General features: G+C 40.0%; 1 protein-coding gene across 1 annotated transcript in view; it reads left to right on the top strand.

The window, feature by feature from the left end:
- LOC145401609 (UDP-glycosyltransferase UGT5-like) overlaps positions 1–14,824 on the top strand; it is a 41,600-nt gene extending 26,776 nt beyond the window's left edge. The window contains exons 8-10 of the mRNA XM_080273802.1: positions 1,169–1,388; positions 8,301–8,444; positions 14,689–14,824. Coding sequence (XP_080129928.1) covers positions 1,169–1,388; positions 8,301–8,444; positions 14,689–14,824 — 500 coding nt within the window. The remainder of the gene's footprint in view (positions 1–1,168; positions 1,389–8,300; positions 8,445–14,688) is intronic.
- Positions 14,825–24,085: the final 9,261 nt, after the last annotated feature.

Genomic DNA, 24,085 nt, shown 5'->3' on the forward strand with positions numbered 1-24,085 from the left:
TCTTCATCTTCATCTTCTTCATCTTCTTCTTCATCATCATCTTCTTCTTCATCATCATCATCATCATCATAATCTTCTTCTTCTTCTTCTTCTTCATCATCATCTTCTTCTTCATCTTCTTCTTTTTCTTCATCATCATCTTCTTCTTCTTCATCTTCTTCTTCTTCATCTTCTTCTTCTCCTTCATCTTCTTCTTCATCTTCTTCTTCTTCTTCATCATCTTCTTCTTCATCATTTTCTTCTTCATCATTTTCTTCTTCTTCTTCATCTTCTTCTTCTTCTTCATCTTCTTCTTCTTCTTCATCTTCTTCTTCTTCATCTTCTTCTTCTTCTTCATTTTCTTCTTCTTCTTCATCTTCTTCTTCTTCTTCATCTTCTTCTTCTTCATTTTCTTCTTCTTCTTCATCTTCTTCTTCTTCATCTTCTTCTTCTTCTTCATTTTCTTCTTCTTCTTCATCTTCTTCTTCTTCTTCATCTTCTTCTTCTTCTTCTTCATCTTCATCTTCTTCTTCTTCTTCATCTTCTTCTTCTTCTTCATCTTCTTCTTCTTCTTCATCTTCATCTTCTTCTTCTTCTTCATCTTCTTCTTCTTCTTCATCTTCTTCTTCTTCTTCATCATCATCATCTTCATCATCATCTTCTTCTTCTTCTTCATCATCTTCTTCTTCTTCTTCATCATCTTCTTCTTCATCATCATCTTCTTCTTCATCATCATCTTCTTCTTCATCATCTTCTTCTTCTTCTTCATCATCTTCTTCTTCATCATCATCTTCTTTTTCATCACCTTCACCTTCATCTTCTTCTTCATCTTCTTCCTCTTCCTCTTCATCTTCTTCTTCTTCTTATTATTATTATTATAATTATTATTATTATTATCTTCACTATTATTAGTTTAATAATAACAATAATAATAATAATAATAATAATAGTAGTAGTAGTAGTAGTAGTAGTAGTACCCTACTACTACTACTACTACTACTACTACCACCATTACTACTACTACTACTACCATTACTACTACTACTACTACTACTGCTGCTACTACTACTACTGCTACTACTACTACTATTATTATCATTATTTTTTTTAATTGCTGTTATTTATTTCTTTATTTATTCATTTATTCACCAACTTGCCTATAAGCGAGGTTTAATGACCTTTTTCCCAGGTGACTCTCGGCTGCGATTGTTCATCACTCACGGGGGACTGCACAGCACTATGGAATCCATGTACCATGGGGTGCCGGTCCTGGGAATGCCTGTGTTTGCAGACCAGGAGACCAACATGAGGGAAGTAGAGAGTGACGGCTGGGGTAGTGTGTTGCTCTGGGACGACCTCACGCCAGACACACTGAAGGACAAAATACAGTTTGTATTGACAAACAATGAGTAAGTTTCTTAATGCTCTTCTGTAATGATTTCACTCTTATTATCGTTATAATCATGTTTCCCATCTCAAACTTTTGTGAAATTTTGAGCAATACTCTTTCACATCTTTCAGGACTTAATTAATTAGAATGGAGTCTCCGTTTCTTTCTCCTCTCTTCTGTTACAGAAACAATGAGGCTGTTTGTCGTATAAGTCTTGTGTTTATCCTTAAATCATTACAAAGAGGATTTTCCCCATCCTCTTGTGAATCTGGTTAAAATAATTTTTAACAACACTCAGCGTATGCAGGTGAAACAATTTTCTTTTTGTTTTAGTACCATGTAACTGCTCTTTTATTTTTATGTACAGAACATACTGCATATATATATATATATATATATATATATATATATATATATATATATATATATATATATATATATACCATGCATAGGACTGGGTAATGTCTGACCCCAACATTGCGCTGATTATATACTGAGATGTTGGTGACAGAATAATAGTAGTTGGAAATTTAAGCTGTTGAATGAGTTAGTGCCATGACGCTATCCCAATATCCATTCAGTCTCAAGCCACTCTAACTGAGAAAGAGCTACACAGTCTCGTCTTTCCAATCTCCAGCTAAGAAAAGATGCAACGGCACAGTTGGGCTTTTAATGACACAGGACAATTCAGCAGCAAGGGTTTTTAATATACAGTTTTTATGATTTATAGAGCTGATGGTCATGTAACTCTGGAAATTTCATTGATTTACCAGAGTACTAGACAAAACTCTGCTTCCATTAACATTACAGTAAACTTACGCCTATTTACTTTTCCTGTTTACCATTTCCTCAGAAACTTTGGCAACAAGGGTGGCAGCTGTTGTTATATCAAACCTAAATATCAAGTTGGCACCATCTTGAGCTTCACTTCAGTTAACTTTGATTTCTCACTATACAAAGAAAATTACCCAGCTATAACCAAATATCTCTGTACAGTTTATTTTGCTCCCCCAGTGCTTCTGCAGAACCCAGTGTATCTGGTTCCATATCTACACAGTTGACCAACCTTAAACCCTTACCACTGAAAATACCATTTGAGTGATTTTAACATCCATAATGTTGAATGGTTATTGCATTCTGCCAGTACTAATGATATTGCTCTGGAAAATGACTGTTTTGCAGAATCGTTTAATCTCATGCAATCCATAAAACAACCAACCAGAATACCAGACAATTCTGACCATAGCGCCTGTCTCTTGGACCGATGTCTGACAAATAACCCAGATCAATACGGGATAGAAGTCCTGTCACCATTTGGATCCTCCGACCACAATTTCATGAAAACTTCATTAGTCAGTCGCCTCGAACCTTTCCGATCTGAACAAGTCAGTGTGACAAGATGGCACTTTGATTCGACAGACTGGGATGGATTTAGAAATTATCCTCCATGGCAGTATTTCTTTTCCAGTGACATCAGTTCTACCCTGCTACACATGAATGACTTAATACAATCTTGTATGGAAGTGTTCATACCTAGCTAACAAATTACTATAGCATCGGACTCCCTCCCAAAATGGGTTGACAGCAATCGTGCGAGTGCTACGAACCAGAAGTCCTTAGCATGTTAATTTTAATGTAAATAAAAATAGCCGGATCCCTCATTCAATTTAAAATGGCTAGAAACCACGCAAAATCAGTAATAAATCTCGCTAAATCAAATTTCTTCACAACCAAGCTTCCAGACTATTGAATAATCCTAATGACAATGTAATATTTTGGTCAACTCTCAGTTCTTTCAATAATAACTTTGACAAGTCATCAAGCATTCTCCCAGTAAAATCTTCAGATAGAAATATTATAAATGACTTACGTGGAAAAGCGAACATCCTTGATAGTAAGTTTACCAAATATCATACCTTAGAGGAAGTCAGTCGGAACGTCTCTGTATTTGAATTTGACTTTACCGAAATTGCATAAGATACAGACTAGATACGTCAAATCCATACTAGACAATTTACCAGCCAACAAAGCTCCATGTCCAGATGGAATTCTTCTAATTGTTTTGCAAAAGTTTTCCCAGGAACTTTATCCTGTTTCAGCTCAATTATTCAGATTATGCCTTCGTACTTTTTCATTCCCTAGTTAATGGAAAGAAGCCAATATCCACCCAATTCCAAGAAAAGAAAATTCCTCTGACAGCTCTGATTACAGACCAATTGCTCTCATATCTTCTCTTGGTAAAGTATTTAAGACTGTAATTATGAAGCACATTGTTAAACATCTTGCATCCAACAACTTATTTAGTGACAAACAGTATGGATTTCGCCACGATAGATCGACTGTTGACATAGTCTCTTGACTCATACCAAACAGTACCCTTTGATATTTTTTAACTGACCAAGATGAAACTCAAACAGTACCCTTTGATATTTTTTAAGCATTTGATAGAGTGTGGCACCATTCCTTGCTATCCAGACTCCTTTGCTATGGCCTATCATCTTTTGTTCCAGTGATTTCCTCATATTTCGGTTACACAGATAAAAGTAGATAATCTATATTCCAATTTTGACTCGATAGATGATGTACATTCCATTTTCCACTCGATTAAATAGGATTTGGGTTGAAGCCAGGATTCAGTCCTGGCTCCAACGCAATTCCTCATCCATATTTATGATCTGTTTATCACCCACAATCCCATTTGCTCGTATCCAGATGATTCAACGCTTCACGGTTCCTTCTCACGCAGCCTGACACAAAGTTTGATATCTGTAAAAACCAACTCAGTACAGCAGTCTCCATAAATCAAGACTTATCTAAGATCACTGAATGGGGACAAAACATCATTGTCTCATATAATGCTAGAAAAACCAAAATATAAAAAAGTTACTGACAGACAGGTATTACCTGATTTGATATGACCTTCAAGGCAACCAATTTTCCTACCTCTAAAATCGTTGAATTTCTCGGTGCTTCACTTAACAATACCCTCAGTTGGACAGCTTATATTAGATCACATTCTAAAACCGCTTCAAAGACACTTGGGTTATTGAATCGAATCCATAACTCCATCACTCACGAGCAGTTAGCAATAATTTACGAGAGTCATGTGCACTCTCAGCTCGAATAAGAGGTTGTACTAAAAGAACAGGAAACTTTTCAAGTAAGAAACTTTTTTAAGTAAGAAAGAATGTTAAATGCTTTCTTGGCAAATGCTCAGACGAAGTTGCACTCCTCGTGCCGCCTCTCCACGCCTTCCCCTGTGCTACACGGCTATCTGGTAGAGCTCAAGACTTGGAGTGCCACACTGTCATATTGCAGAACTTCTGTCTACCAGAAAACTTTTAGTCCCTGAATTGTATCTCTCTGGAAATGGCTTCCCCAGAACAGTTTTCCCCACAAACTTTAACCAACAGCAATTCAAGTCCAACTGTTACAGATGTTTCATGAATGGGGGATACATGTAATATGATGTATGGATATTTCACTAATTTAAATTATAATTCTTTCCTCTGTTCATTTTATATAAAAAATTCTTAAATGAAGTTTCTGGTATGTGGTCTGTGGGGGCCCCCAGTATCCACTCACTCAGTGTAATGGTAATCTATTTCAAGTAAGTGTACACCGAGTGACAAGCCAAATGATTTCCTGTAAACCAGGAAATCATTTAATATACTTGGTTGTAACCTGATAACCAACCAACACGTGTTTCCTAAGTGTCAACAAGTGCGTTGGCGAAGGGTTAGTGCCTCTCCCCGGAAACCAACTAACTAAAAATACAAACAAGAAGCCTCGGATTAGGACTGATCAACAAGTGACGACCAAGGAAAGGACAAAGGACATGATATGGTTGTAACATGGAATGTAAAGGGTGCGAATGATGAGGTGAAGAGGTGAGAGATTGTCCAGATGCTTGAGGGTGCAAAAGTGGACTTATATGGATTAACTGAGACTAAATGTTGAGGTAAGAGTGTGAGAGAGTGGGAGTATGGATGGAGTACATGCGTGGGAGTTGGTTAGAACATGAGGGCAAAAGAGTGTGTGTGTGTTGTTGTCTGCAAGAGATGGAAGGAGAATATAAGAGAGTATGGACCAGTTGGTTCAAGGATTGTGTGGATAAGATTGAAAGTGGGAATACAAATGTGGGCGATTGTGTGTCATATATGCGACAATGCAAGATCAAACAAGCAGGGTGAAAAAAGAGTTCTGTGGAAGCATGCAAGGAAAAGTTTGAGAGGAATGAGAGTGTTTTTGATTGGAGATATGAATGGAAAAGTAGGGAATGTGAAGGTCGATGGAGCAGTTGGGGGGTGGCATGTGCCTACAGAAGTGGATGAGAATGGCAGTGCTCTGGTGGACATTTGTGCAGGGATAGGGTTCATGATAGCCAATACCCTCTTCAGACACAAAATGATCCACAGGTATACGTGGCGAATGATGAGGAGCGTGGGTGGTGAACTGAATGAACAGAAGACAATGATTGATTATGTGTGTTTGCATGACACAATAAGAAGGTATGTAATGGATGCAGGAGCATACAGAGGTTGGAGGAATGGCCTTTCTGACTACTACTTGGTGGTGGTGAAGGTCAAGGTTCAAGTCCAATGAACGAATAGGAGGGAAGGTCAGGAGGAAGTTGTCCATACAAGGACGGTAGAAATGTTGCAAGATAATGGAAAAAAGGAAGAATATAAGAGAGAAGTCGAGGAGCGATTGGGGAGATATGATCTAGAGCAAATGGGGGAGGTGGAAGGTGTGTGCAAGATTTTCACAGAAGAAATCTGTGCAGCATGTGAGGTGGTGTGTGCAGTGCAGAGAACAAGATAGGGGATGAAGGAAACAGCATGGTGGAATGATGAGGTGAGGCAAGCTTTTGTACAAAAGAAGAAAACATATAGTAGGTGGATGGTAACCAGAGGCATGGAAGAAGTTGAGAGACGGAAGAGAGTGTTATATGTAATGAGAAAGAGGGAGGAGAAAAGATTGGTAAGAGAGAGTAAGAAGAGAGTGGATGCGGAGTTTGTAAGGAATTTGCATGTAAAGTGGAGGGAACGTAAAAAAATGTTCTGGAAAGAGGTAAAGAGAGTAAGACTGCATCATAAAGAAGGTAGTAGGGGAGTGAAAGACAAAAATGGTAGATTGATTGTGGAGAAGGGTTAAAAAGTGAGCAGATGGAGAGAGCACTTAAAGGAACTGTTAAATATTAAGAATGAAAGTAATGTGAGGATAAGTGCCTGGGGAATGGCTGGGAGATGGAGAGTGGTGACAAGGGAGGAAGAGATCAGTAGGATGGAAGTAGTTTCAGCAATGAAGAAAGTCAAAATTGGGAAACCCCAAGCAATTGACAGGGTTTGTAGTGAAATGCTAAACCATGGGAGAAAGTTAGGTGTAGAAAGGACATGAGAGATGTTCAGATTGGCCTGGGAGGATGGTAGAGTCCCGAAGGATTGGAAGTCAGGTATAATTATTACCCTGTACAAAGGAAAAGGGGAAAAACAAGTGTGTGGTAATCGTAGAAGTATTTGTCATCTCAGTGTAATAGGCAAAGTATATTGAAGGATACTTATTGACAGAGTTAGGGAAACAACAGAGGAATTAGTTTGAGAAGAACAGTGAAGTTTAAGGAAGGGAAGAGGTTGTGTAGATGAGATATTCATCATTAGGTCTTTAGTAGAAAAGTTTCCAGAGAAGGGAATGAAGTTGTATGCAGCCTCCATGGATTTGCATAAAGCATATGACAGAGTGGATAGAAAAGGAATGTGGAAAATATTAAGAATATATCGAGTAAATGGGATGATGTTGAATACCGTGAAGAGTATGTATGAGGCTGAAAAGGCTGCTGTGCTTGTGGGTAGTGAACTGAGTGAATTTTTGTATCTGAATGTTGGATTGAAACAGGGATGTGTCATGTCTTCATGTTTGTTCAATCTGTATATGGATGGGGTTATAAAAGAGATACAAGGTAGGTCAGTGGATGTTGGAGTGGTCCTAATGAGAGAGGGCAGTGTTTGGAACCTTTCTGTATTGTTGTTTGCAGATGATACAGCATTCTTAAATGAAGAGGAGGGAGAACTGCAAGGCTTGGTGAACAAGCTGGAGGAGTGTGTAAGACACAGAAACTGAAGGTGAATGTAGGAAACAATAATGTTATGATCTTCAAGGAAATGAAGTCACTGAATGTACAGTGAGGTTGAATGATAAGGGAATGGAAAGTGTGAGTGCATTTAAGTACTTGGGTAGTGTGATGCATGAAGATGGAAGTTTAGAATATGAAGTGCTTGAAAGGGTACGACAAGGAAGAAAGGTTGCTGGTTGTTTGAGAATGATAAGAAAAAGGGAAGTAAGCATGGGAGTAAAAAAAAGTCTCTGCATGATATTACTGAAACACCAACTTTAATGTACAGAAGTGAAGCTTGGATCTTGTTGGAGGGACACAAGTCAAGAGTGAGGAAGCGGGAATGAGTTATTTAACAGGAGCATGTGGAGTTACATGGCGGGACAGACTGATAAATGAGGAAGTGAAGAAGCTTTGCAGTGTGGATGTAGATGTGATTGAGAGTGTTAGGAGAAATACAATGAGGTGGTTTGCCATGTGGAGAGGACTGAGAGTGAGAGACTAACAAAGCTTGTATCTGAGTGAGGTGGAGGGCGGGAGGGAGAGGGAGAGGCCAAGGATGAGATGGAGGGATGGAATGGAAAGGTATTTGAGAGGGGGAGGTGTGAGCTCGGGGGAGGGCAGTGAAATGGCAGGGGACAGGGCGATATGGAGGCTATTTGTTTGTGGCCACCCTTTGCGGGACTGAGACGTCTGGCAATATATAGGTGGAAGCTTCTGTTTGCTAAGTAAGAGCACCGTGTGGTATCCTTAGTAAAGTTCATGAAGTACTTCCCTGAAGTGATATTTTATGGTTATTGATATTTACTTCACTCTCAGACTAAGAACACGGGTAGCACACCAATCTGCGGTGATGAAGGACCAACCTCAGCATCCCAGTAAGGTGGCTGTGTACTGGGTGGAATACGTCATGAGGCATAAGGGAGCTGCACACCTCCGCTGCCCTGCCTTAGATATGCCATGGTATGAACTCCACTGATCATACAGATTTTGTCTGATTCCTCAGTGATGTTAGTAATATAGTGATCTTACTAGGTTTTTTACCCTACCATATTTGCAATAGGTGTTATTTAAATTTAATCCTGGAATCACTGCTGTATTAGCTGTTCACAGTGGTAAAGCAAAGGTGTTTTTCATAACAGTTTTCCAGGATTCTGCAGGATGGGCTTAAGAAAAAACATATGATTCTTATGGTTATAAAGACTCTTGCTAGTGAATATGGCTACACTATAATTATTGACATGAAAGTCTCACACACTTAAAAGTGAATGTTTCACTGCCTGAGCACAAACTCGTGGTGAACTATATTTGCTGAGAGCTTATTCAACCACTTCCTGACTGATCTGAGGGCAGGAGATACAAATGAAGAGTGTTTGGTATGTGTGCACTGAGACTTGATAATTTTAATAACATATTGTAAGTACGTAATTTCTCAAATACAATATTTTCTTTAAACTAAAATCAGCTGAAAATGCTAACAGGCAACATTTCCCTACTCGTTTCCCAAGTATGTGCTTCAGTAGTCGGTAGTCCTGGTCAGTTTAGCCATAGAAGAGTACCGTACATTCCTGGCAGTATTTTTTTTTCACTATACTCTTACCTCAATAATGTCCATGTATGGTGACAAATATTTGTTGAGTTAGTGTAACTTGTGGATGGACCATATTCATAATTACCGTTAACCCCTTTGCAGCGATGCAGCACTATATTTTAAATGATTTACTTTCATTTTGTTGTTACTGAAGAGAGCTAACGAGCGTTCCTTTAGTAAATGGTTAGATGATGTCTACCACTGTGTCAAATGTTTTCAATCCAGCATTGAAAATCTGAGTGCTGTAAATTTTCTTTTGGTAGGAATAATGAAACATCAATGCCTAACTTGGGCTAAGGGATTAAAAGTGGTCCTGACAGCCATTATATATTACAAAACATAATTATGAATGAAATTTACTGATACATTTCACAAGAGAAAAAAATCGGATACCATGGACAACAGATAAATGTGGAGACTAAGTTACCAAAATACTGTACAGATCCACAATGGGGAACTCGCCACCCCCTTGGAAATCCGTTTCCTATCTCACTGAAATCTCCTTTTTCTCGGCTACATGATTGTTAGTTCGCCCTTGTGGTATCTAATATTTGTGGTACCCAATATTTGTGAACAAATTTCCAGTGTAAAACCCGCCAGATCGGCAGCTTCTGTGGTGAATCTCAGGGTTCTGTGTTGTGCCACAATGGTGAACTCGCCTCCAGCCCCCTGACCAATCCTGTAACGCAGCACATCCCCTAGCCAGCCAGCGACCACGGCAGGCCATAGCAGCCAACGAGCACCTCGCCCACAAACCCTCTCAGCAGCGTGTTTACAACGCCCACGTGTTACACACGTGTGACAGTTAGTGCTGTGTTTTCAGAGCATTATTTGGAAAAATACTTGGAATAGTGAGTAGCAGTGCTGGTGAGACCTAGCCAAGTGCCTCAGGGTACGTACGGAAAGGGGTACGAAATGTAGGTGAGAGGAAAAAGACCAAGGCAAAGAGGAAAAGGAAACTTAGTAAACCCTACACCTCCATCTCCAGACCATCAACTTCTTTAGTGGAGTCTACGCATTACAGAGTGTGCCACCATTGTCTTACCATTCATTATTTAGTTTTCAATCATTATTTATATATTTATGTGTTTTAATCACATTCTCCCACTTTGCTTTAAAAAAAAAGCCTTACTCATTTAAACGCTCGTTATGTCGGCATCATGATCGCGATTGCGTAAAGAGTCCTTGTTACCACCATCATGAACATTACCAGCCGTTATCATAGGTACTTCCTGTGTTGAAATTGATGAACAGTTGGTGGAGATATGAAAGTTTTGAGGAAGCTAAACTTTAACCACCCCGTCCCAACCACTTTTCCACCACTGACTCCCCCCAATCCCAACCATTTTTAGAAATTTTTTTTTTGGCTCAAACCTCCGCTTTTGGTGAGAAACATCGAAAATTCATAGAGAAATTGCTCACCTGAGGTTTAAAATACTCGATACAGGTAGCAATACCTCCTCACCTTACTGTGTTTTCTATCAGGCTGGCTCCAAAGAACATGAGTTCTGTGGGAGGGTAAGCATTCCACACCACTTATAAATGGTGTTTATTTATTTATTTGGTACGAATTTATATGTAGTACGAGAGTATATTGGTTTTCACACAATAATTTAGGCAATAAAAGCATTGTTTCACTCACAAAACACATTAATATACATGACCTTTTTTGGCGACATTACCTGATCATCATTTCTGTTTCTTCCTCTAATGCTATGTAAAATTTGTCCTCCACATTTTTATTGATTGGGGAATCACTCTGGCCCTGAATTTCGTAAAGTTGCATGCCATGTCTTTACTGGCCAGGTCACTGGTAACATGTGAATTGCCAAGACAGTGGCCTGCAGGGGAGGGGAGGTCATGCTGGGTAAGGCACTGTCCCTGCCTGGCAAATTGTAGAGGAAGGAGTCCCGTGTATACGTACCAAAAATCACTCACGAAAATTGAATATTGTGCAAATTAGGGTCCTTGCAACTGATTTGCATTTATGTATGTCGACGGGATTGGCAGTGACAAAACATGTGGATGTTTATTCACGTCAATGGGATGCAGCGGGTTAAACTCATTTTTCTGAAAACTTGATACTGTTGAGTTCGGCCTTGTTGTTCTATACACCTCTGTAGTTTCTTCATGTGCACTCAGAGAAAACAAGGAAACTGAATATCGAGTCCTATGATAAGCACTCCGATCTGGAAGAATTATGAAATAATATTACTGTATCATAAATCACGTTCGTCGTGCTTAGGCATGATGGGGTATTATCTGTTAGCAATAAAGAAATATACAGTATCTGTTGAGAAGGGATGATATCCCGAGATACAGTCAGTGTGTCGCCGTCATTGTCATAGCAGCAGCAGCAGCAGCAGCACCAGCAGCAGCAGCACCAGCAGCAGCAATAGTACTAGAAGTAGCAGTATTAGTAATAGTAGTAGTAGTAGTAATAGTAGTAGTAGTAGTAGTAGTAATGGCCGGCAGCCATCTGGGTGTGCGTTTTGCATTACGGAGGTTATTCTTTCGGGCATGGGAGCATACATTCGTTTCTCATATCCTTTGACTAATGAAAGAAATCCTTGGGGTAATCACTCTTGTTCTAATGCTGCCTGCAACAAGGAGAGGACTTATAAAAGGTACCGAAGCCAACCCACCCCTGAATCACATCCTTTTTATGTTTCTGCCTGGAATCGTGCTAAGTCTGTTCTTCGCTCTGCAAAAAATAATTTCATCCGTAACAAATGCTCTCAACTCTCCAACTCGAATTCTTCCAGCTCCTTCTGGCACCGAGCCAAAAACCTTTCTAGCATTTACCTCATCATCTTTTCCTCCTCTTTTCTACTCTGATGATTCTGAGCTATTTCTTCTATTGATAAAGCAGATCTCTTCGCTCAGACTTTCTTCTCCAATTCCACCTTGGACATTTCCAGTGCTGTTCCTCCATCACTTCCCTCCTCTGACTTCCTCATGGGTGACATTAAAATTTCGTCAGCTGATGTGTTTTCTGCTATCACAGGCCTCAATACTAACAAGGCATATGGGCCTGATGGAGTCCCTCTTGTTGTCCTCAAGAACTGTGCTTCTGTGCTTATGCCCTGCCTAGGTAAACTCTTTCGCCTTTGTCTATCAACTTGTACCTTTCCTTCTTGCTGGAAGTTTGCTCTCATTCAGCCAGTCCCAAAGAAGATTGACCATTCCCAACCCTCTAACTATCGTCCAATTGCTTTAACATCCGGTATCTCAAAAGTTTTTGAGTCAATTCTTAATAGGAAAATTTTAAAGCATCTTTCCTATCACAACCTTCTTTCTGATCGTCAGTATGGGTTCCATCAGGGACGCTCCACCGGCGATCTTCTCACCTACGTTTCAGACTCCTGGTCATCCTCCTTTCGGGACTTTGGCGAAAGCTTTGCCATTGCACTGGACATCTCAGTCATTCGATCGAGTGTGGCATAAATCTTTAATTTCCAAACTGCCCCCTTACGGTTTCTATCCTTCTCTCTGTGCCATCATCTATAGCTTCCTTTCTGGTCGTTCTGTAGCTGCTGTTGTAGACAGCCATCATTCTTCTCCTAGATCTATCAACAGTGGTGTTCCTCAGGGCTCTGTCCTATCACCAACTCTCTTCTTTTTATTCATCAATTACCTTTTAAGCTGTTCATCCAACCCTATCCACTCGTATGCTGATGACTCCACCCTTCACCTTTCCATTCGGTTCCCACAACGCTCATCTCAGCAGTTACTTCAACAAACAAGGGATGAGGCTATGGCACACCTAATGTCTGACTTGGCTCGTATCTCTGACTGGGATAAAAATTATCTTGTTGTTTTTAATGAATCAAAGACTCAGTTCCTACACTTAACCAAACAAAATCTTCCATAGGTGTACCCACTAATGTTTAATATTATTTAGCTTAATCCAGCATCATCCTTGAACATGCCTGGGGTTTCATTCACTCGGGACTTTTCTTGAAAAGATCATATTACATTTCTTGTAAAATCTGCTTCCAAGAGATTAGTTGCTCTAAGCCGACTTCCTTCCTTCTTTACCTCTGCACAATTGTTGACTCTATACAGGGGTTTTATCCGCCCCTGTGTAGAGTACAACTATCATGTGTGAGGAGGCTCCTCATATGCAGCTATTCTCAATAGGGTGGAGTCAAAGACTTTTCATCTCATTAATTCTCCCCCTCTACTGGCTCCCCTGAACCTCTGTCTCTTCGCCACAAGGTTGGATCTTTATCTCTTTTCTATCGCTACTTCAATGGTCACTGCTCCTCTCAACTGTCGGCATGCATTCCTCCACCTCTACGACTGGCGCATAGCATCCGTGTAGCAGCAAACTCTCATCCCTTTTCTGTCCAACTCTCTAATGGAAGAGTTAACCGTTACTCCCAGTCCTTCATTTATGCAACAGGTCAGCTCTGGAACTCTCTCTCTGTCTGTATTTCTTGCTAGCTATGATCTCCAGTCTTTCAAACGCAGTGTGGCCAAACATCTCAAAATGATCAGATCTTGACTTTGGCTCTCTCTTTTATTTTGTTTTTCTCTTGGAAGGAACAGTTACTGCGGGCTCGTGGCCTTTGGTTTCTTCTTCCTAACAAAAAAAAAATTCACAGAGGAGCCTATTCCATAACATATACTAAGATATCAAAACAATATTTGCCATCCTTCCCTTATTTTGTATCCCTAACAAGTTTTAGGGGACGGCTGAACCCCTAGAATTATGATGGAAAACTTTTGTATAGTGGAAGACATCATCAAGGAACCAAATGAAATAACCTGTGAAGTTTCGTCGAAATCCATGTGCTCAATTTCCCCGGTTTCTGATAGTTTTTAGTTCTGGGACAGGGCAGACCTTTCCACAGGGAGGGTGATGCCCCCAGATATCGCATTGTGAATGGAGGTCCAATGTACAACATGTACTAATGTGTTAAGGCCAAATCTGCAGTCCTTTCACCATTACTGAGAAATTTATATTCTGTGTAGGGGCTGAACCATTTAAGTCATGGCTGGAGAATTGCACACAGTGAAAGACCTTCATAGTAATGAATAAAATTACCTGGGAAATGTCATCCAAATCCATCAGATAGCCTGGTAGTTCACACACACACACACACATAGCTTGCATCTCGTGCAAGAGTACAGGGCGAGTTGCTGAAAATTATGCCAGCTGGCTTTGCAGGACCATAATTAAAACTAGTAAGCTGGCGCAATCCTTATGAGATTCATTCCAGACATTATATCTGCACTGTACTTCTAGTCAGGGTCAAATTATTTTTACTTGTCAATGATCAGTTCCAAGATATCACAAATTTCCTTGACAACTGGTTCTTTTAATTTTCGGAAACTCAAGGTATCAGTAGAGTTATTGTTTTCTGTTTAATGCTGTGGCCCTAGTAGAAAAAAAAATGTTATATGTAAATAAAAATATCTCCATGAAGGCGTAATAATTACAGTTTTATACAACAATAAATTCATAAATAGGATTTGTCACTGTTTAAAATTAGTGTTGGTTTTACTGTGCACCACTAAAATTTCCACATAATTATTCATGTTTTTACATTACTTTTTGTTGGTTTCATCTTTGACGTTATATTATTGTGTGATGTATTCCTGTCCCAGGTACAAGTTGTACAATGTTGATGTGTGGGCCAGCGTGGCAGGCGTGGTGCTGCTGCTCTTCTGGCTTCTCTACCGCCTTCTGCGAGCTCTCTTCAGATGCCTCTTTTCACTGGGAGCCAAACGAAAACTGGATTAGAGGTGCATTTTTTGTGTTTTACTGTACACACAGTCCTTGCCATATGTCAGGATTGTTTTCCAAAACATATATTTCAATAAAATACATGGAAGTCTTCAGACCTCCCTCCTTTCACAGTTAGATATGCAGTCGAACATGATTTTCATCTGAGTAAAGGAACTGAGAGCGATTAACTAAGAAATGACGACGATGCTAGTTTACTGCTGAGGTAGATGCTCTCAGTGTATATAAAACGCTGTTTGATGAACAAAATGGACACTCTCGGTAGCTTTTCTGCAGAGAGAAACTTCGAAAATATTTTCAATATTTCATATCCATCTCTATCTATAAACGTTGCAGTTGCCCCATTGGGCACTGTAAAATGGAAGAGACCGATGAATTTGCCTTGTAGACATGCAATGGATTCTTAACATTTGTTTTTTTTAAATTAAAAACTGTAGAAAAAAAAGTGACCAACAAGGAGGAAAAAACTTTTTTTTTTTTTTTTTGTAGTATTCTAGATAACAAATAATCATGCTGTATGACTCTCCTTCTACTAACTCAATGTTTGCTGATGTACTGTACCTAGTATTCTTACTTCATCTTCATAGTTTTAGAGTGTATTTACCTATTATTTCGTAAGTTCATTATTTTCTTACCTTTCATGAACTAGTACAGTGCATTACACACACACACACACACACACACACACACACACACACATATATATATATATATATATATATATATATATATATATATATATATATATATATATATATAAGAGAGAGAGTCATTCTAATATCTTATTTTCTTTGATGAACCCCTTTTTTCAATATACTTTATTTTTCAGTGTGCTCATAAATTAGTGTTGAATTAACAGCTGCTCTTCCTTCCTTACTTTGTTTGATTGCAGTCCTTTTTGCTAGTTCCTCACAGGATTCATTTGTCATCTTCCGATTTTAAATATGGATTTTTAATTAGTTTCCATTTTTTCGCTGCTATTATTAGTCTCCACGTACTATGTAGGTGGAGACATGCAAAGATTCCAGGAGAACTGGATAGTGCACAAAGAATTTGAAGGGCCCAGATTATGTGTCCTGGAATGGGCCATTGCAGATTTAAAAAAAAATACAATCTCCCCATTGGGGTCAAGGTCATTGTAAGAAACAGTACCAGACACATGCGTTTTTCGACACTTTGTCAGATCGCTTGTTGATGTTACATAAGAAGTTACTTTAGGATCTTCAGAGCTTGTTAATATTATATTTACCTTACTGCATAGCAAACTTTATTTATTGTGGATACATAACAAAAAAGACATAAATATTCTTCCGGCCCCAGTCTCCCGACGATTCAAGGGGAACCGGAGATTGCGCAATGAATCTGAAGGCCCAGATTATGTGTTCTGGCGTGGACCATTGCTGATAGAAAAAAAATTCAAATCTCCCCAGTGTGATCAAAGTCACTACGGAACAGTAGGTGGGAAATAGTGACTGTCTGTAGGACAGTCACAGGGTTCTAGTTATTATTATTCTCGCCTCAGAGTCTCCCGACGATTCCAGGTGAAACAGAGACTGTGCAAGGAATTTGATGGCCCCAAATTATGTGGCCTGGCATGGATCATTGCTGACAACAAAAATCCAAATCTCCCCGATGGGGTCAAGGTCACTGGGAAACAGTATATGGAGACTTGTGACTGTCCATTGGGCAATTACAAAGTTCTTGTTACCATTTTCATCTCGAACCTTACTATTCTTTATGCACTGTCATATTACTGGTTTTCCATGTGTCTGGAGCCACATGAGTCATAATCCGAGCCTTGTTACCACCACTTAATACTGTTTTATAATGTTTATCCTACATATGCTCCATATATGCAGCCAATGTCTGAATATGTGTAGTATGAATGTGTTGTACTTGCTTGGCCTCGATATTTCACGGACTATGCACTGAATTGTTGATGTTAGAATTGCAACAGGGTTATTCTTTCTACTGACATCGCACTTCAGAGCCATATGGTGACATCAATTTAATCCCAATCCATGGCCGAATGTCTCCCAGTGAAGAGTATATCCATATCCTCCCGAAATTACTACCCAATAAAGAAGACAATGGGACATCTGCATTTTGATAAAACCACCATATCTTTCGGCTGGATGTAGATTTATATATGGAAACATAAGAATGGGCATAACATACAAGTGAAATGCATCACTCCTGGGTTTAGCCGTAGGACCATTATCATTTGTTCTTTGCCGCATTCATAATTATATATGTGGGCATGTTCAGCTGAACTACAAAATTTGTAAATCACACAAAACTAACAGTTAATGTTTCCTCCCTCAAGAAGATAGAGCTGCACAGAGACTTGCTTAATATAGGGAGATGGGCTGAATGGTGACAAATGTTATTCAGTTCAGAAAAGTGGAAAGGGTTGTACAATGGTCATGGAAAGCCATGAACCAATTACCGTTGCTTTGGAACTGCAGTCACCAGTACTGACCTGGAGAAAAAAGACCCAGGTGCACTACGATGCATTGGTCCCAATTACTCTGCAGAAGTACTTCTCAATTGGTGGATCACGCCTCCCTAGGGGAACATGGATGGTTTCTTAGGGGGGAGGGAGGGCGTGAGGACTGCAAGAAAATATGGTGAATGGCTTGAACGTGTGTGTGTGTGTGTGTGTGTGTGTGTGTGTGTGTGTGTGTGTGTGTGTGTGTGGATGAACTTTTTTTATATATTCAGTATTCATATGCTGTCTGTTTCAACTTTCAAAGCACGATTTTCTTTGTACTTGTATAATAAGATCCTTTCTTTCTTTGACGTCTCTCGCCTAGTCGCCTTCTTGTTCTTTTTTTTTTCTAATCTAGTCCTTTCTAGAGAAAATTAAAGATGAAAATTAGTCTTACATTGCAAAGCTGACCAAACCCCAGTTAATATATCCAAGTCCCTCAACTTCCCTAGTATCCCCTGGAAAAGGGGCTGATGAATTGCAGCATGCTATTGCACCCTGAATTTTTCTTAGGCATGTAAGAAGGAACCAATGGCAAGAAGCCCGCAAGCTTGTTCCCTCCGGGAAAAAAAAAAAAAAAAAATCACAGCGAGCCATATTGAAGATCGGTTCATTTTGACATGCCTGGACAAACTGCATTTGGAAGACTGGATGTCATAGGCAGTTGGAAGTTTACAGACAGAGGAAGACAGTTCGAAAGCTGACCTGTTGCATATGTGAAGGACTGGGAGTAAAAGGGAACTCTTGCATAAGAGAGATGAACAGAAATGGATGGGAATTTGCTGCTAGACGAGTTTTATGTGCCCACCGGAGTGGTGGAGGGATGCAAGCAGACAGTCCAGAGGAGAAGTCACCATTGAAGTAGCAATAGAAAAGAGATGGAGATGCAACAGTGCGGCAAACAGACAGAGGTTGAAAGGACGCAGTTAGAGGAGGAGGGTTAATGAGACGAGAAGCCCTTGGGTTCACCTTCTTAAGAAGGGTTGTATGTGGGGAGCTTCCCACACATGAGCGATGTAAGTCAACAACTATGTGAGGATTAAGAAAGCACGGAGATGGCTTAGGACACCTAGCTTCTTGGAGGCAGATTTTACAAGAGATGTATTATGATCTTTCCAAGATAAATCCTGAGAGAATGAAACCCCAAGTATGTTTAGAGATCTGTCAAAATCTTCCGCGGGAAGATTTTGACAGGTTGAAAAATGTAAGAACTTAGTTTCTGATGCATTAAAAACAACAAGATTTCTTTTAGCCAATCAGAGATCGGAGCCAAGTCAGATATTAGGTGTGCCACAGTATCATCCCCTGTTTGTTGAAGTAATTGCTGAGATGGACGCTGTGAGAAGAAAATGGAAAGGTGAAGGGCACAATCATCAGCTTATGAGCGGATAGGGTTAGATGTACAGCGCAGTGGGTATTGATCAATAGAAGGAAGAGAGTTGGCGACAGGACAGAGCCTGGGGAACACCACTTTTGTTAGCTCTAAGAAGAGAACGGTGGCCCTCTACAACAGCAGCTATAGAACAACCAGAAAGGAGGCTAGCGATCAAGATACAAAATGAATTATAGAAACTGTAACTGGGCAGTTTGGAAATTAAAAATTTGTGCAAGACTCAGTCGGAAGCCTTTCAAATGTCAAGTGCAATGTCAAACTTTCGCCAAAGTACGGAAAGGAGGATGACCAGGAGTCTGAAAGGTAGGTGACAAGATCTCCAGTGGAACAATCCTGGCAGAATCCTTACTGATGACTGAAAAGAAGGCTTTGATAGGGAAAGCGCTTTAATTTATTTTGGTCAAAAATAGATTAAAATATTTTTGAAATACAGGGCTGGGAATGGTCATCCTTCTTTGGGACAGGCTGAATGAGAGCAGCGTTTCAGAAAGATTAAAAGGTGCAAGTTGACAGGCAAAGGTGAAAGTGTTTACTTAGATTAGGTGTAGGCACTGAAGCACAGTCCTTGAGAACAGCAGGAGGGACCCCATCAGACCCATATTTCATGTTACTGTTAAGGTCAGTGATGGCAGAAAATACGTTAACTGAAGACGTTTTAACCCTTAACGACAGCATATCTCCCAGTCCCAATCCCCAGATCCGCAGAAAGGGTCCATTTTTGTTTCCTTTTTTTTTTTTTGGTAACTGTCACCAAGGTAAAATTTTATCTTACAGATTTCAAGAACTTGAATTTACACACATGAAAATTTATGTTTCACTCTCATATGGCTTACGGTTACCGCAATATCTGTCGTAAAAAAAATAAAATGTTACCCCTCGTGTATATAGAGAAAAAAAATGCACCACAGTAAATCTTGGTCTTATAGATTTGACGAGCTTGATTTTACACATCAGAAAATGTATATTTCACTCTCATATATCTAATGGTTACTGCACAAATGACCATAAAAAAAAAAGCCACTTTACACTGTGATAGAGAATGGGACTTCCTTGAGAAATAAGGGAGAATAGGGAGGTGGAGGGAGCGGGGGGACATCATGAGGGGGGCAAAGGGTGGGAATATGACTGCCATACACACACAATATAGTCTAGAGGGGGTATGGGGGGTAGTTTGGGTGGGAGAAGACACAGAAGGCAGGATCCAGTGGGACAAAGGGAGGTGGAGAGATGGCGAGGGGAAGGGGGGGGGGTCCTCATACCGGTGAAAGGGGTCGGATCATGCATCCCACCACCTGATGTCTTAGTTCCCATCGGCCAGGTCCCATATACGTCATAATAGAGGCTGTACTACCTATCGCCCATTTTTGGTACACTCTGTACCATCAACAGCCATAGGACCTTACAGTATGCTATATTTCTGTGCTGTCGTTCAACAGCTGAAGGTCTTTAGGGGTTAATGTCAGCCACGAGAAAGTCAGAGGGGGGAAGTGATAGAGGAACAGCACCGGATTCATCAAAGTAGGAACTGGAGGAAAAATTATGAACAAAGAGTTCTGCTTTCTGAGTAGAAGTAACATCTATAGAGACATCAGAGCAAAAAGAGGAGGGAAGGATGATGAGGCGATGTTGGTACAAGGGTTTTTGGCAAGGTGCTAGAAGGATTTTTGGCAAGGTGCTAGAAGGATCAAGATGAATTTCATTTGTCGAGTTCAGAGAAGTCACTACAAATGAAATTTATGTTAGCAAAGAACAGACAACACAATTTTGGGTAGAAACATTAAAGAAATGAGATTCAGGGATGGGTTGGATCCAGTACCTTTTATAGGCCCTCTTCTTGTTGTGGACAGCATTAGGAAGAGCGTGATTAAATTATTTTTTTCTCTATAGGTCATAGAAGACAAGAAAGGAATGTATGTGTCCATGCGCGAGAGAATGGCTTCCAAAGCTGGGAATAGTGCCGCTATTAGTAGCGGCGCTATATAGCGCCGTTACTATTTTAATAGTGATGGTGGTAACGCCATTACTTTTTGTAGCCAGTAGCGGAACTGAGAGCGCGCTACTTTTTGGCCGTACTCACGCGTTACCGCGCTCCTCGCTACTCAAGCGACGAATACAGGTCCGGAGTCAGTGAGTACATACAGATATGCCGACGGTTTGGTTGTATTTATTAATGACGAAAAATAATACTTTCGTCAATTCTTTCAATTAATGATGTTTGTTCAACATTACATCAGTAATTTATTATTATTTATTAGTAATGTGCAATAATCAGACAGGAATTTGCTCTTTTTTTCAAAATTTGAAAAGATTGCTTTCCTCAAGATAAATAAGGACACACACACACACACACACACACACACACACACACACACACACACACACACACACACACACACACACACACACACACACACACACACACACACCTCTAACTATCCCCGTCTCTAACTCCCGCTCTCTCCCCCACTCTCTCTTTCAGACTAATTCTTACTCACTACGTTATTATTTCGTAACAGTATGTTACTTTCAGTTTAAAGTCTATCTGTATCTATATTCCTAGGCTGCTTCCCCCATGGAAAGGGAGGTAGCCGAGACAGGACGACACACTCCCCATTTACTCATCCATTCAAACACAGTCATTCGCATCTTAGCCCCAAAGGGGAGAAAGGACAGATACTCACCGCACCACACCACACATGGGTCAACTGCGCAGTGCAATCAGTGACATCCGCAGCAGGGCCCGACAGCAGAGCTGGTTTACCCCTGCCACATCATAATAGACCCATCCCCTTACTCGCACCTGACCTGACTAGTTAATCAGACCAAATGCGGGAGAATATCCCCTCAGGGCTGCGTCATCATTTATTCATTCACAAATTCTCTCCATTTATTTCTGTCATGCACAGTCACTCTTCCTTACCCAACAGACATCCCTCTCGCATCCAGCGCTCTCTTCACACTGTCCATCCATCCTATTCGTGGTCTCCCTCTCAGCTTTACACCTCTCACATCAGATCTAGTTATCTTTTCACCAATCGCTCATTATCCATTCTCTCCATATGTCCAAACCATCGCAACACCCTCTGCTCAACTCTACCAGCCATCTCCCGAACAACTCCTGTTCTCCTTCGCACTTCATCATTACGCACTCGATCCATATGCGTCACTCCACACATACTCCTCAGACACCTCATCTCCATTACATTCAAACTTTTCCTCTCTGCTACACCAATATTCCATGTTTCAGCCCCATATAGCGCAGTCGGTACCACAACACCCTCATACAGCCTTCTCTTTACATCCATTCTAAGCGAACGACATCTAAACACTTTTTTCATTCCTCCCAGCACCTTTCCTACTTCATTTATTCTAAACTTCACTTCTGCATCTATTTTTCCATCCATAACAACATGCGAGCCTAAATATTTAAAACACTCTACCTCCTCAAGCAACTCACCATTCAAAACTATAATCATCCCCCTACCATCTACCAACCTCGTACACTTCATCACTTTACTCTTATTCTCATTTACTTTCAATTTCCTCCTTTCACACACCCTTCCAAACTCCTCTACCAACTGTCTCAATCTCTCCTCTGAATCAGCCACCAGTGCAATATCATCCGCAAACAGCAGCTGCTTAAGATTCCACTCTCCCTGTTATCAGCTTTCCATCCATCTTGGGAGTACCGCCCTGTTCGACTGGTGCAACACTCTACTCCCTGTGCAACTGGGTTAATCACTCTTGAAAGTATGGGAAATATAATTCTGTCTTGTATTTATTCAGACTAAGATGATGGTGGACTGTGAGAAGGAGGAGTTGTGAGGATATGTTGATCAAGACTAGAGGGGTGCGTGAGCAGGTGAACCAAGGTTATGGGGAACGTGACCCGAAAAATTCTGACAAGTGCTTCCCTAAAGAGATCAATGAAGTAGACATGAAACCAAAGAGGATTCTATATTATAAAAGGAGGCAGTTTACGTACAGAAATTATAGGATATTGCTCTTTGTCCGCAGTTTTCTTGTATAGCCGCATCTCCTATGCAGTAAATATTGTTTGATCGCCGACTATGAAGAAGGATGCTATGAGCCATGAGAGATAGTTCAGGTATGTCCTACTAGACTGTTCTCATCATCAGGCATATAGAACATCAGAGACTCTGCCACTTTTCTTAACAGTTAACATGTTTGCACAAGCAACTACATACAGTAGCTGAGATTTTCAAAATCCTTCATGGGTTGGAAAATGTAGACTACCGATACAAATTTTGTTCAATAATATCTGTCCAAATCATATCGCTGTTACTAGTCAGGGAAACGCGAGTGCAGAATTTTCCTTTTTATTTTCTTTCTTTTGTCTTCGTACACACACACACACACACACACACACACACACACATATATATATATATATATATATATATATATATATATTAGTTATGAAATTTGTTGCTTTCCGAGTGCCATTTTACTTCGGACCTATTTCAGACTTTTTCCTTTTTTGATGGTTTCTTTGATTTGTTTCATGTTTCTCTTTCTTTTTTCCTCTCTTTGTCTTCTGTTGATAAGCTTATTTAAATCCGCTCGTTCTATTTCATCTTTCTTTGTTTTTACTTTCCTTTTCTTTCTTTTTTTCATAAGCTCAAGTGTCTTTTCTGAATACTTCCCGGCTTTGGTTATGTTAGGTTTCCTACTACCTCTGCTGATTCATTTAGCACTTTTGTTAGTCTGTCATTCAGCTCATCAATGTCACATTCAGCATTACTTAGAGCCTGAAATCTGTTCCTTATTTCCAACTGAAAGGCTGCTTTGTTTTCGTTGACTTTTATTGGGCATATCTTTTTATCTTTAATCATCTTCGTTCTTTCACACGCCGTGCAACCCACCATTCTGTGGTTACTTCCAATATTTACTTTGTTGATAACTGTGACATGTGTGATTGTGTTATTCTTATTTGCTATAATGAAGTCGATTTCATTCTTTGTTTCTCCATTTGGGCTTCTCCAGGTCCACATTCTCCCTGTTCTTTTGTGAAAGAATGTGTTCATTATTCTCATGTTATACATTTCTGCAAAGTTTACCAACATTTCTCCTCTTTCGTTCCTTTCTCCCACTCCAAATTTTCCCATACATGCTTCTCATTTTTTTTATTTTCTAACTTTCGCATTGAAGTCTCCCATGAGTATAATATAGGTGGCCTCTTACATAATCTGGGAGATGTCATCACTGAATGTTTCAATTTCTTCATCTGGGCTTTGAGAAGTTGGTGCATATACTTGTATTAATTTCAGGATACATTTTTTGCACAGTCTGATTACAGCCACTGCTGCTCTGTCAGATACACTGCTGAATTTAACAATGTTGTCTGCAAGAT

Source organism: Coenobita brevimanus, chromosome 56 (genome assembly GCF_032717465.1).
Source record: "Coenobita brevimanus isolate Jiangsu-jjx chromosome 56, ASM3271746v2, whole genome shotgun sequence".
Taxonomy (NCBI): Eukaryota; Metazoa; Arthropoda; class Malacostraca; order Decapoda; family Coenobitidae; genus Coenobita; species Coenobita brevimanus.